General features: G+C 41.0%; 1 protein-coding gene across 10 annotated transcripts in view; it reads right to left on the bottom strand.

Moving 5' to 3' along the window:
- TPX2 (TPX2 microtubule nucleation factor) overlaps positions 1–15,421 on the bottom strand; it is a 74,249-nt gene that overhangs the window by 13,748 nt on the left and 45,080 nt on the right. For all 10 annotated transcript variants that reach the window (XM_077872632.1, XM_077872635.1, XM_077872636.1 and 7 more), the window contains 3 exons: positions 14,577–14,745; positions 10,146–10,287; positions 9,255–9,471 (listed from right to left, as the gene is read on the bottom strand). In XM_077872632.1, the coding sequence (XP_077728758.1) occupies positions 9,255–9,471; positions 10,146–10,287; positions 14,577–14,745 (528 nt within the window). The remainder of the gene's footprint in view (positions 1–9,254; positions 9,472–10,145; positions 10,288–14,576; positions 14,746–15,421) is intronic.

Below are 15,421 nucleotides of genomic sequence, written 5' to 3'. Positions count from 1 at the left end.
ATGGAGTCAGAGAGTAGAGTGCTAAACAAAGTCAGTCAGTCAGAGAAAGAAAAATACCATATGATTTCACTTGTGCATAATTTAAAAAACAAATGAGCAAAGGAAAAGAGAGAGAGACTCTTAACTATAGAGAACAAACTAATGGTTGGTTACTGGAGGGGAGGTCGGTAGGGGGATGGGAGAAATAGGGGATGGGGGTTAAAGAGTATATTTATCATGATAAAAAAGTAAAATAAAATGGTAAAATCAAACTCTTATTTGTTACATTCACATGTGTATGTTGCCTCCCTCAACCCTCCATTCTGCTTTCTCTCTCTCTCTTCACCACCATACACAGGCTACACCACTGATTCCCTGTACCAGTCTACTAGCCCTGTAATAGTCTTTCAGCTTCTCATTTCATTCCTCCAACCCATCTTCTATACATACTCAGAATTATTTGTCTAAGACACGTTGGATCACATAACTTCCTAACTTAAAATTCTTTAGTGGCTCCCTATGCTACCTACAATAGAAGAACAAATTTCTTGCCATAAAGTACAAGGTGCTTCATAATATGGTGTCCTGCCTGACTCTCCAGCCTCATCTCTTGCTCCTCCCTGCAGCTCACCCACCAACCACGAACTACTAACAGTTGCCAAAATGTTAATGCTGGTTCTCTCAATACTTTTGTTTGTGCTCTCTCTGAAATGTCCTAGATGCTTGGAAGCACCTAAGCTTTCTTTTCAAGCTTCCACTGAAGCATCTTGTCTTTTATAAAGGCTTTCAACTGATTTCTCCACTCCCAGAACCTACAAAATGATCCCTCTTTCCCCATATATAGTTTCATGACAGTACATACAAAACTTCACAGCACTTGTATATTTAGATGCTCAACTCCTACTAGCCTTCAAGAGTGGGTAGTGTTATTTCATTAATCCCTAGTACCTAACAAAGACCTTGGCAAGTATAAGGCAGTCAGTGAATAAATACAGTAAAAATAAATAACAGAATTTATACCTTGGACACTAAGACTCTTGGACTTTGATTTATACCTTGGGAGAGAGATTTCTCCTTAATCCCAACAATGCTGTAACTGCTCAGAACATGTTTGGAATGTCTTTCTTGGAGTGGTCTTCAAAGTTAGTTTTTAAGCAATGCAAGGTAGTTGCAAGGTAGTTGCTCAGTATTTACTTTTAATTAAGCAAAACTATTTCTAGCTCTACTATCTTGGACTACTTAGTTTTAGTTCCAAATGATTTAGTTTAGCTCTTAAAAGCAAATTTATCTTTTAAAATATGAACATTTGCCATTGTTGAAGAGATCCAAGACTGTAGACCACAGGCTCCAAGACAAGTGGCTTTTCCAAAATGCTTTGTACATGGGGAGATCCCTGGGTGCTCAGTGGTTTAGCACCTGCCTTCGGCCCAGGGTGTAATCCTGGAGTCCTGGAATCGAGTCCCACATCGGGCTCCCTGCATGGAGCCTGCTTCTCCCTCTGCCTGTGTCTCTGCTTCTCTCTCTCTGTGTCTCTCATGAATAAACAAAATCTTAAAAAAAAAAAAAAGTGCTTTGTACAGTATCAGTCATTGAATGAATTTATATCCTGTCAAGGTGACCACTATAAAGAACATTCATTCTGCTGTGGAAACTGTTTTCTTAAGAAAGCCAGGATCACTAAGCCCAGTGAAATCCCTTAGAGTAGAACTTGTAGTGACACCTGGGTGGCTCAGCGGTTGAGTGTCTACCTTTAGCTGAGGGCATGATCCTGGGGTCCGGGATCAAGTCCCACATCGGGCTCCCTGTGAGGAGCCTGGAACTCTGTGTCTCTGCCTCTCTCTGCGTCCCTCATGAATAAATAAAATCTTAAAAAAAAAAAAAAAAAAAAAAGAACTTGTAATCAGAATGACAAAAGTCCATGAAATGGGTCTTCAAATAAAGCTTACATTGTTCTACAGGCAGCCACCAGGCTCTTGCTCTAGCACACCCAGGGTACATGGGAGTGGGAAGAACATGAAGCAAACAAGACTCAGAGGATGGTTCTAGTCCCACTGTGATTCTAATCTGCATAACCTGGGGGGCATTAGAGAACCTTCCACACCTTGGGTTCTTTTTTTTTTAAGATTGTATTTATTTGACGGCAGCCCCAGTGGCTTAGCGGTTTAGTGCCGCCTTCAGCCCAGGGCGTGATCCTGGAGACCCAGGATCTAGTCCCATATCTAGACCCACATCTAGTCCCTGCATGGAGCCTGCTTCTCCCTCTGCCTGTCTCTCTCTGTCTCTCTAATAAATAAATAAAATCTTAAAAAAAAAATAAAAGATTGTATTTATTTGAGAGAGAGAGCATGAGCAGAGGAGGGAAAGAAGCAGACTCCCCACTGAGCGGGGAGCCCTACCTGGGGCTTGATCCCACAACCCTGAGGTCATGACCTGAGTAGAAGGCAGACACTTAACTGACTGAGTCACGTAGGCACCTGGGTTTTTTTGTTTGTTTTTTTAAGATTTTATTTATTTGTGAGAGAGGAAGCACATGAGTGGGGGTAAGTGCGAGATGGAGTAGGAGAGGGGGATGAAGGCTACCTGCTGAGTGTGGAGCCCAACTCAGAGTCTGGACCCAGGACTCTGAGATCATGACCTGAACCAAAGTCAGATGCTTAACTGACTGAGCCACCCAGGTGCCCCTGGGTTGTTGTTCTTTTTTTCCTTTTCATAAAATAAACTAATAGAAATAATACCTGAGGATTCATTTAGTTCTAAAATAATCTCTCTTGAGATCCATGGGTGGCTCAGCGGTTTAACTCCCGCCTTTGGCCCAGGGTGTGATCCTGGAGTCCCAGGATCAAGACCCACATTGGGCTCCCTGCATGGAGCCTGCTTCTCCCTCTGCCTGTCTCTGCCCCTCCCCCTGTGTCTATCATGAATAAATAAATAAATAAAATCTTAAAAAAGGGCTGGGGAACAGATGGGAAGCCCCAATCATGAAAGCAATGATGTGTTGTATAATGGACTGCTGTTCCCTGCCAGGAGGGTGCAAGCAGCTCTTTAATAATAATAATAATAATAATAATAATAATAATAATAAATCTTTAAAAATAAATAAATAAATAAATAATCCCTCTTTTCCTTTCTTCCCCTCTCTGCATCCACCCAGCAGAGATGTGCGTTTTATTTTTTAAAAAGAGTTTATGTATGTATGTATGTACGTATGTGAAACACAGAGAGAGGCAGAGACATAGGCAGAGGGAGAAACAGGCTCTCTACAAAGAGCCTGATGTGGGACTCAATCTCAGGACCCCGAGATCATGACCTGAGCCAAAGGCAGATGCTCAACCACTAAGCCACCCAGGTGCCCTGAGATGTGCATTTTAAAAGAGCAATGGAGGGCAGCCCAGGTGGCTCAGCGGTTTAGCATCCCCTTCAGCCCAGGGCGTGATCCTGGAGACACAGGATCGAGTCCCACGTCGGGCTCCCTGCATGGAGCCTGCTTCTCCCTCTGCCTGTGTGTCTGCCTCTCTCTCTGTGTCTCTCTCATGAATAAATAAATAAAATATTTTAAAAATTAAAAAAAAAAAAGAGCAATGGAAATCTCTAACAAATAAGCCACGGAAGAGATATTTATGAGTGGATTCAATCTTCACTAGTTGGGAGAGAGGAAAAGGTGATTCATGACTATCAACTCTGCAGCAACTGCCCACCCACACCTCATCTCTACTGCAATCAATGCCCACTGAGGGTTCAATCGGAAATAAAAACAAAACAAACAAACAAACAAAAAAAAAACAGGGGCACCTGGGTGGCTCAGTGGGTTAAATGCCCAACTTTTGATGTCATCTCAGGTCATGATCTCTGGGTTGTGAGACAGAGCCCTGCATTGGGCTCCACACTCAGCCCAGAGTCTGCTTGAGAGGCTGTCTCCCTCTCCCTCTTCCCCCTCGTCTTCTCACACTGTCTCTAAACTAATAAATAAATAAATAAATAAATAAATAAATAAATAAATAAATAAATAAATAAATAAATAAATAAAATCTTTAAAAAAATAACAAAATAAAAGTTAAAAAATATTGGGTTTCTAAAAACAAAAGGCTTCTTGTTTTGCTACTTTTTTTGTTGTTGTTGTTTTGTTTTGCTACTTTTAAGTCTTCCTAGTTGTCAGCTCCTTGAGGGCAGGGATGTCATCATTTACATTCCTTTGCATTCTCCATAGGATCTATAAGAAGTAGTAATTGTTTGATGAATGTATGTTGATTGACACTACTTTCCTTATATGTTCACATATCACTCTGTTCTACCAAACTGAAAGCTTTGAGGATGAGTGCTGTGTTTCCCCCATCTCTGAATTCCCAGTACTTAACACAACCTAGGCCAGTGCATTTCAGCTGGTACTGTTACTCACTCAGTTATCCAATATCGGGTTGCTTCTGCAACAATACTAGGTATGGAGGATATGAAAGTAAGTAAGACTGATGTACACCTCCCTGCTTTCAGGGAGCTCACATTCTACTGAAGGAAAGAGACAATGAAAGGGTAACAAATCAGGGATTCCCTGATCTTCACAAGCGCTCTGAAGAAACCTAGCAGAATATGGAGCTAAAGGATATTGGGGGGAAGCTCCTAATGGGAAACTCTGGGAAGGTAGCTCTGAAGAAGTGATATATGGCCAGAAGTGGGCAATATGGGTGGATAGATGAGACATTTAGGGAAAGCAGTCCAAGATCGGGGAGAGAGTGTTCTCTCTATGGCAGGATGTGCCCCCAAATGCCCTGGGATACGAGCACTTAGGAAATTACTGTGAAGCAATGTTATCTCAGGGAGTATGGAAAAAAAAAAAAAAAAGCCTGCTGGTCTCCCCAAGTCAGCCCTAAAACATCACTGCTAAAATTACTCACTGGCCTCACTGACACCACATCCGCCTCTGTGGTGCCCCAGCTCCCCACTAGATGTGGGCACCAAGTTCACATTTCACACCCTCGAGCTCAAGGTTTTCATCACTCAACCTCTGCCCCAAGAGCCCTTTTTTCAGCTCTGCCTCATGGCCCACTGCTGCCCAAGCCCATCTCTCATCAGCCCTGTTGTCTCCTTGCCACCTATCAACCACAAGTTTAAGAGCACAAGAAGTACCATAAGGACCCATGGAAAGAGCTTCAGCACCGAAGAGACACCAATGAAGAACAATGGTGGCAAACAGATATGCTGCATCTGGGCCCTGGGAAGCAAGCTCTTCTGTTCTGGTGGAAGAGTCCAGAACTAGAAGTTAAGGGACCTAATCTCAATTCTGCCACCAACTTTTATTTTATTTTATTTTTTTTAAAGATTTTATTTATTCATGAGAGACACAGGGAGAGAGGCAGAGACACAAGCAGAGGGAGAAGCAGGCTCCATGCAGGGAGCCCAACGTGGGACTCGATCCCAGGACCCCAGGATCATGCCCTGAGCCAAAGGCAGACGCTCAACCATTGAGCCACCCAGGGATCCCTGCCACCAACTTTTAAAAATGGTTCTATGAGCAAGCCGCTCTCACAGCCTCTCTTTTCTAAAAAATGAAGGGGGTGAGAGAGAAGACACCTAATGTTTCCTATGCTTTGCTTCTCTAGAAACCAATAGCTGAAGTGAAATCACTAGAAATTTTAGAAGGGAGAATTATAAGCAGCCAGTGTCAAACTCAAAAACTGAGTTTGCTAAAATAAATGATGGTAAGTCAGCACTGTGGGGTAGAATAATACAGTGCTCCAGAATATGATGGCTTCAAATCCTGGTTCTGCATACTAGACACCTAAATGTCTCTTCCTTATCTGAAAAATAGGACTAAAGATAAAACCTACCTCTTAAGAATTGTTTCATGAAATAAGTACAATAATCTACACAGAACACTTGGTATAAGGTAAGCATGCGACAAAATGACAGTTATTACTATTTTTTTTTTTTTTTTTTTAAGGACAGTTATTACTATTAACAACATGACTGCTTACTGTATGTCAGACACCAAGTTCTCATTGGGGCTCTCTCTAACTATCCTGCACATAACAAATCAAAACTCCAGGGGTGGGGCCCAGGAGTCTGTTTATGTAATAAGATCCCCAGAGGATTCTGAGAATCAGCTATTTGGCAAACACTTCCCTGGAGCACATACCACACATCAATTCAGTTGCATCTTACTTACCTAGTGCTTTGCTGATCTGTTTATCCAGAATTCTCAACAAGGCAAACCTGGTACAAGGCTACTCTAAGATCTCACTTAGCTCTTACAGAACTCTAGGCACCCTTGCACATGTACCACTTCACCCTAGCACATCCAAAGTAAAAAAACTGCCAGCCAATTTCCTCAATTAGCATTTCTAAAAATAAGATTCAGGTAAGAATAATATGGAGGAGGATGTTAGCTGGGATGCAGAGTACTTTCTTTAACAGTCACATATTTCCTAAGATCTTTCTATTTAGAGAAGTATCTTCTATTTTAATACAAGAGCACACGGGATCCCTGGGTGGCGCAGCGGTTTGGTGCCTGCCTTTGGCCCAGGGCGCGATCCTGGAGACCCGGGATCGAATCCCACGTCGGGCTCCCAGTGTATGGAGCCTGCTTCTCCCTCTGCCTATGTCTCTGCCTCTCTCTCTCTCTGTGTGACTATCATAAATAAATAAATAATTAAAAAAAAAAAATACAAGAGCACAAACCCTGAAACTGTACCACCTAGTATCTGTCCCAGCTCTGCCACTGGCTAGTTTATGATCTTGGGCAAGTTATTTAACCTCTATATTTCCTAACTTTAAAACAGATTAATAATAAGACCCATAGTGTTTATCTCACAGGATTATTATGAGAATTAAATAAATAATAGAAACTAAAGAGCTTAGAATAAAACTTGGCACATAATAAGCTTTATGTATTAAGTGTTACTATTGTTACTCATGGCAAAAATACTGGTTTTCAATTTACATAGTGATTTAAATATTCCCTTTAAAATTACTTCAAGGGATCCCTGGGTGGCGCAGTGGTTTGGTGCCTGCCTTTGGCCCAGGGCGCGATCCTGGAGACCCAGGATCAAGTCCCATGTCGGGCTCCCAGTGCATGGAGCCTGCTTCTCCCTCTGCCTGTGTCTCTGCCTCTCTCTCTCTCTCTCTCTCTCTCTCTCTCTCTGTGTGACTATCATAAATAAAAGAAATAAATAAAATAACTTCAAAAATGACTTGATTTTAAGACTATATAAAAAGTCAATATTGGTATATGAGATAGAAGAATAAAAATCAAAAGGGTGGTAGTGAATTAAATAAAAACCAAAAATTTGTAGCAGGGGAAAAAGGAGGTTGGAGAAATAGATATTACTAAAAGCAAGGTGCCAAATGCATGTTACAGAAGACTTGAAGAAGTCATTTCTCTTCTCTGGGCCTTGGTTTTCTAGTAAAACAAAATGTTGAGCCCTTCTGCTAGGCTCTAGGATTCTGAAGTTTGTATACAACCTGTATTTCCCTTATTGTATTCAGAACATTTCATCAGTGAGTAATGACAAATGCAGCATAGGATTTGGAGAGTGATCACCTGGGTGGGAAAAGATTTCTTAAAAGTTTGTGTAAACAGGGGCAGCCCCGGTGGCCCAGCGGTTTAGTGCCACCCTCAGCCCAGGGTGTGATCCCAGAATCCCAGGATCAAGTCCCACATCAGGCTCCCTGTATGGAGCCTGCTTCTCCCTCTGCCTGTGTCTCTGCCTCTCTCTCTCTGTCATGAATAAATAAAAATCTTAAAAAAAAAAAAAAAAGGTTCGTTAATAATTCTACCTCTGAAACTAATAATACACTATACATTAATTAATTGGATTTAAATTAAATTTTAAAAAAAGTTTGTGTAACAAAGTTAGGCCTACAGCTTTTGTGCATCAAAGAAAGAAAACAGTACTCCTAGGTGGCTTAGTTGGTTGCAGGTCTGCCGTTGGCTCAGGTCATGGTCCTGGGATTGAGCCTCACATCAGACTCCCAACTCAGTGGGGAGTCTGCTTCTCCCTCATTCTGTCTCTCCACCACTCACGTGCTCTCTCTCTAATGAATAAATAAAAATCTTAAAAAAAAAAAAAAAAGAGGTCTCATATGCAAAAAGCTCACAGATTAAAGAAGAGATGGGAAGAGGGGAAGAACTATTTCTATGTGTTATGATGCTTTTGACCTAGTGCTAAGAAAACAGAGTAAACAGAACTAAGTACACAGTCCAAGGTAAAATACTGTGGACTCTCTCCACTTAAAATCATGGTGAATCAAAATGGCAAGCAAAAAGAAAATGCGAGAAGAGAATTCTTAATACCTGGGTATCAGTCAGTCCAATGAAGGAAGAGGGTTATTTCCCGATCTGCACAGAAATTATCTAAAACCTATCTTTGCACTTATGTAGATGAACTCTATTACTTATTCTTTGACTATGGCATCTCTTCCTTATTGTACATTTTCTCTAAAATCCTGACTATAAGCCCACCAGCACACTACAACCCATTTCTCTGACCTGTTTCCACTTGCTCCTCTTGATATACTTCTTTTCTCTAACTTAACTGACCCCACTCACTTTCCAGTAACCCCTCATCATTATTCCCACCTTCAGACTTTTATGTTACTTCCACTGCCTCAAATGCTCTGCTAGTCCATTTCATTTGCATTTCTACAAGTCCAAATTCACCATATAATGGAGAGGCAATATAATGAAGTGTTAGGATCATGAACTCCAGAGCCAGAGTGCCTGAATTCTTATCCTTGCTCCACCATTCACTAGCTGAGTGCCAGGAGAATGCCACATAACCTCTCTAAACCTCAACTGCCTCATCTGAAACCAGTGATAGATTATAGTAAATCACTTGAAGGCATTGTGGTCAAAATGAACAGGTTAATACATGGAAGGGGCTTAGAGCAGTGCCTGGCACTTAGTGAAAGTGTTGGCTATTATGACAGTGGCAACATATGGATCATGTGGTGAAGGCTCAGGCCCAAGCCATATGCTCCCTCCACAAAGCATTCCCTGAACCTTCGGTCTGGAAGAAATCATTGTCTGGTTTGAGTTCCTATAGTACTTTTAACTGCCACCTCTCATGGAACACTTTATCTAATTTTATATTATTTACACATAGTTGTCTCCCTTACTCGCGTTTCTTGAGAGCAAAATCCACTTCTGATATGTCTCTGTATCACCTACAGCTCCTAAAATGATGCTTTGATCATAGTTACCTACTCAAACATTTGTGAATGGGTGGATATTTGGTCACGAGCAGGATGTTTCCACCAGCATGCAGAGCCTCAACCATTCTTACCACAACATCCTCCAAGATTTTAGTAGGGCAAGGTCTGGAATGAAATTCAAAGTGTTCGTCTTCTGATTTCTTCTTTGATTCCCGCTCCTGGATTCTCTTTTCAATTTCCAAATCAAAGCCAACAGGCTGAGTGGGTGGCTTCACAGGTGGTTTCTTGGGCAAGATGGGCCCGCCTTCAAGAATTCTGGGATCAAGTTCTCGTGCTTTGAATTTGTATCTGTAAGATAAGAGTTTAAATGACAACCACCAAAAGAAATTTTGTTAACAAAATAAAAGCTACACAAACTACAAAGTAAGCCAGAATAGAAAAATAGTAATTATTACAATGACCCAAGCACAGCAGAATTTTGACTCTCTCCATAGCCACTATCTCTACCTCCAGAGCAAAGAATAAAGGAGCCAGTCCTAACATTCCCAGCACATTAAAGACTGGTGTTTCTTTTCCCAGAGGAACCTGCTCCTCCTCAAAAGAAGTACAAAAAGTAATGAAAGAAGGATACAGGAGACAAACTCCAGAGTTGACCATATTACGTTCCAGTTTCCTCCACCTATTATTATAGCTGGAATGAGATCTTGAGTAGCCATAAAGGGTGGAATCTACCTAAATGAAGCTCAGAGGACATTCCTTCTGACTGATTCCTTCCTCAGAAGGAATGTCCTCTCCCACCCCAACCTCTGCATTCGTTTTTTAACAGTTTATACTCCAGGATATCTCCATATTCCCACTTCTAATTTTTTAATCATTGAGGCAGGGGGGACAGACTATAGAGAGCCTATAACTTAAATGCCATAAATTCCCATGGCAAGAAAAGCAGCAACTATCCCCATTATAGAAATGAAAAGAAAGCAGGTTCTTGGAACTCTTCCTCAAATATTGCTGATGGAACTTACTGTTGCAGTTTCTCAAGCTCCTCAGCCTCCTGATCTGCTGCACTTTTGTAGGTCACAGGCCTTGTGCGCTGTTTAGTTTGCAGCACAGGAGTCTGTGGGTCTCTGGATATCTTGAGCCCAGCAGATTTGGAGGGTAACAGAGCTGTAAAGCAAGATAACAGATATTCACCTAGCTCCCCAAGACTCTGTTTGCTGTAGGTGCTGATTCAGCTTAGCAGCCTGTGATACCAAATCAGAGTGGCTGCCCTCCACTTTCAGCTCAGCTCATGTCAGCCAACCTGACAAATATGCAGCCCCTTCTTGCCTGTGACTCTTTATTGAGGGGTATGATGAAGGTAGTCTTTGGGAACTATCATCTTCTGAACTTAAAATCCATTTGTGTCTGATGTACTACTAGAAAGGCATGTACTTACTGCCCTTCTATTGACAGTGCCAACTACTTTGCCTTTACTGACACATGAGATTTTTGCTTATTCCAGCTTTAAAAAATAAGGCATTTCTAGTACATCTGGGTGGCTCAGTCGGTTGAGTGTCTGCCTTCGGCTTGGGTCGTGATCCCAGGATCCTGGGATTGAGCCCCACATTGGGCTCCCTGCTCATGGGAAGCCTGCTTCTCCCTCTCCTCCCTGCTTATTTTCTCTCTCTCTCCCTCTCAAATAAATAAAACCTTAAGAAAAAAAAAAGGCCTTTCTAAAGATCAAGTAATAACTCCCAATTTTGTGAATTCCCTAAAAGCATCTACATCAAAACATCAAGATCACCTCTCAAAGAAAGTCAAATAGAGAAAGCAAAAAAACTATGTCAAAGCACCACCACTACCATTCACAGAAAACGTTAATTCACTTGTCAGGGCAACCTTGTTAATCTTCATAATTATGTAGACTGAATCCTCTAATTTAGATCTGATCACATAACAGCAGAAGATAGAAACCAAATCTATTTGTTTTAGAAATAAGCCAGCCTTCAAGTATACATATAACCATTATTTATAACTATATAAAGTTTTATTTATTTATTTATTTATTTATTTATTTATTTATTTATTTATTTTTAAAGATTTATTTATTTATTCATTCAGAGAAAGCGAGAGAGAGGCAGAGACACAGGCAGAGGGAGAAGCAGGCTCCATGCAGGGAGCCCGATGTGGGACTCGATCCCCGGTCTCCAGGATCACACCCCGGGCTGCAGGCGGCGCCAAACCGCTGTGCCACCGGGGCTGCCCTATAACTATATAAAGTTTTAAATAAAAAATGGAAAAAACACACCATACACAAAAATAAACTCAAACTGGATTAAGGACCTAACTGTGAGATCCAAAATCATAAAAATCCTAGAAGAGAGTACAGGCAATAATTTCTCTGACATCAGCCGTAGCAACATTTTTCTAGATATGTCTTGTGAGGCAAGGGAAATAAAAGCAAAAATAAACTATTGGGACTCTATCAAAATAAAAAGCTTCTGCACAGCAAAGGAAACAACAAAACTAAAAAACAACCTATGAAAGGGAGAAGATATTTGCAAACAACATATCCAAAAAACGGTTAGTGTCTAAAACATATAAATACTTCTATAACCCCAAAACCCCCAATAATCTAATTTTAAAATGGGCTGATTGGGATGTCTGGGTGGCTAAGTGGTTGAGTGTCTGCCTTTGGCTCAGGTCGTGATCCCGGGGTCTGGGATCTAGTCCCCCATCGGGTTCTCCACAAGGAGCCTGCTTCTTCCTCTGCCTATGTTTCTGGCTCTCTCTGTATCTCTCATGAATAAATAAATTAAATCGTTAAAAAATAAATAAATAAAAATAAAAAATAAAAATGGGCAGAAAACATGAACAATTATTTCTCCAGAGAAGACATACAGATAGCCAACAGACACATGAAAAGATGTTCAACATCACTCCTCATCAGGGAAATGTAAATCAAAACCACAATGAGAGATCAACTCACATGTGTCAGAATTGCTAGAATCAAAAACACAGGAAGGAGGAGGCACCTGGGTGGCGCAGTTGGTTAAGCATCTGCCTTCGGCTCAGGTCATGATCCCAGGGTCCTGGGATGGAGTCCTGAGTCAGGCTCCCTGCTCAGTGGGGAGCCTGATTCTCCCTCTCCCTCTGCCCATCCCCCTGCTTGTGTGCACTCTCGCTTTCTGTCAGATAAATAAATAAAATCTTAAAAACAAAACAAAACACAAGAGGGGGCTCCTGGGTGGCTCAGTCAGTTAAATGTTGGGCTCTTGGTTTCGGTTTCAGATCAGGTTATGATCCTGGGGTACTGGGATCAAGCCCCATGTCGGACTCCCTGCTCATCAGGGAGTTTGCCTGTTTCCTTCTACCTCCACCCCTACTCCAGCTTATATTCTCTCTCCCTCTCAGATAAATAAATAAATCTTAAACAAATATAAGAAACAAGTACTGGCAAGGATGTGGAGAAAAAGGAACCCTCATACACTGTTGGTAGGAGTGCAAACTAGTGAACTAGTGCAGCAACTATGGAAAACAGTGTGGAAGTTCCTCAAAATATTAAAAATAAAATTACCACATGATCCAGTAATTCCACTACTGGGTATTTACCCAAAGAACACAAAAACAATAATTCAAAAAGATATGCATACCCTTATGTTTATTGTAGCATTATTTACAATGCCAAATTATGGAAGCAGCCCAAGTGTCCATGAATAGATGAATGGATAAAGACATAATATACACGTATACACACAGAGACACACACTTATACACACAACAGAATATTACTCAGCCATAAAAAGGAAATCTTGCCATTTGCAACAACATAGATCTCAAGTATAATGCTAAGTGAAATAAATCAGTCAGAAAAAGACAAATACCATAAGATTTCACTTGTATGTTGAATTTAAAAAACAAAACAAAGGAAAAAAGAAAACAAACCAAGAAATAGATGCTTAACTACAGAGAACAAACACGGTTACCAGAGGGGAGGTGGGGGGGGGGGTGGAATAAGTGAAACAGGTGAAGGAGATTAAGAGTACACTTATCTTGATAAGCACCAAGTAATGCATAGAATTGTTGAATCACTATATTGAACCCATGAAATTAATAAAACACTATATGTTAACTATACTGGAATTAAAATTTCTTTTAAAAATTGCAAAAAATTTTTCTATTTGCCAGGACCAAGATTCTTTAAAAGCAGGGTATATCAGACTCTAAAAGTTATATATTATTTAGAAAGTCATATTTAACATTTAAATTTCTATTAGAAAAAATTTTTTCATTATTTTTCTAATCTAAAATTTGATGAATGACTACTGGAACATAATAACAGTATTAAGGAATGCTATACTTGGGGGCTCCTGGGTGGCTCAGTGGTTAAGTGTCTGCCTTCGCCTCAGGTTGTGATCCTGGGGTCCTGAGATGGAGTTCTGCATCAGGCTCCCCTCTCTGTGGGGAGCCTGCTTCTCCCTCTGCCTGTGTTCTCTGCCTCTCTCTCTCTCTCTCTCTCTATCATGAATTAAAAAAAAATCTCATTAACGGATAAATAAAATCTTTAAAACGAAAACAAAACAATATGTAAGTGCTATGAATGTAGAGGGAAATGCAAGAGTCAAGAGAGGTGGGAGATAGGTAGGGCATGTCTTTGTGCTGTGTCCCTGGCAGTGAAAGAAGTTGAAGATCCAGGGCAGAAAGGAGATAAGCAGTGATTGATACCTGCGTGGGCAGGTAGGGAAAGGATACTTAAGCTCAGGTGGAGTGTTTGTTCTTTGAAGGGAGGGTGGAAGAGAGAGGAGTGGGTGTAAATGCTGGCAGGTTTGTAGGTTTGGGATGAACATATGAGAGAATTCTAATCTCCTAGCTTCTGTCTTTATGAAAATAATTACTGCAAGAAGGAAGGTAAAGAAGTTTGAGAAATAGAAGTGGTATAAAATAGTTGTCCTGAGCCGAAGGCAGATGCTCAACTGGTGAGCCACCCAGGTGTCCCTAGTACTTACCATATTGTAATGATCTATTTGTTTCTCTAAGTTAGAAACTTGATATTGAGCAGCACCAATTCCATTTTGTTCACTGCTTATTATCCCCTACTCCCAACAGTGCCTGGTTTCTAGTGGTAAAGCCTGTTAAATGGCTAAACAAAAGCACACAACCCTGAAAAACTGGAATGCTTTTATTGTCTATAGGTTAAGTAACTATACCATAACACTTTGACACATGGCAAAGGTGTAATTCCTGGCCAATTACTAATCAAGAGGCTCAAGGTGGTTAATGCGTAGAAGTACACTGATAGCCAGGGGTCGGGTGGAGGAGTTCAAAGATGCTCAATGGTACATTTGCTATCTGCATATAGGCACATACCATACTTCAGTTTAAAATCTTAGGATTTCAACTAAAGGCAAATTTGTGTAAGCAAAGGGAATTCTAGGGGAGGCTCCAGCCAGCTATAATATTGGTATGAAACTTACTATCATCCTTCTTGCTCCTCAAGTGATATCTGTTAGGGGTTCGTTTGTGAAAGGCTTCAACCTGCTGTGCAAGGGGCACATATGTAGAAGCTGTTTCATCAAATGTTCTTTTCTTTCCTTGGGACAGGTTGAAAGGCTTAATAATGGTGCATCCCTTAGTCACTCGGGCCTGTAAAGAAAGAAATTGTTCTCCAAATGAAGTGTTATGGAAGAGCTCAGATCTACCACAAGCCACATATTCAGCACAGAGGATCAAAAGAAAAAAGCCCTGTGGTGAAGCAAAGGTTATTATTCTTAAATTTGTCAGTCCTTGAGCAAAGGTTAAAACTAGTCTATTCCCATCTTTTAAAAAAGGGAGAAAGGATCTAGCACTTAACAAATCGTCTGTTCTGGGCAGCCCAGGTGGCTCAGCGGTTTATCGCCGCTTTCAGCCCAGGTTATGATCCTGGAGAACCGGGATCAAGTCCCACATTGGGCTCCCTGCATGGAGCCTGCTTCTCCCTCTGCCTGTGTCTCTGCCTCTCTCTCTCTCTCTCTCTCTCTCTCTCTCTCTCTGTGTCTCTCATGGATAAATAAATAAATAAAATCTTTAAAAAAAAAAAAAAGTGTCTGTTCTGCAATAGTAAATAAGGCGATTTTTCCCAAGCACGTCAATGTTTTAAAGCCAGCAAGAACAAGTTTTCTGAGAATTAGAAGGAAAACAAAAAGCTGCAAAGGTATTATTGCCCTCACACTCAATCCCATTAAGAAAAAGCTGATTTGGGCTCTAGGTCTAGATTAGGCCAGGTAGCTACCTGAATCAAAATCTCCAGACATCCTCCCCAAAACTAAGAGATGAAGAAGCC

The sequence above is a fragment of the Canis aureus genome, chromosome 26 (genome assembly GCF_053574225.1).
Source record: "Canis aureus isolate CA01 chromosome 26, VMU_Caureus_v.1.0, whole genome shotgun sequence".
NCBI lineage: Eukaryota > Metazoa > Chordata > Mammalia > Carnivora > Canidae > Canis > Canis aureus.
This window is presented reverse-complemented; position numbering and strand designations above follow the sequence as displayed.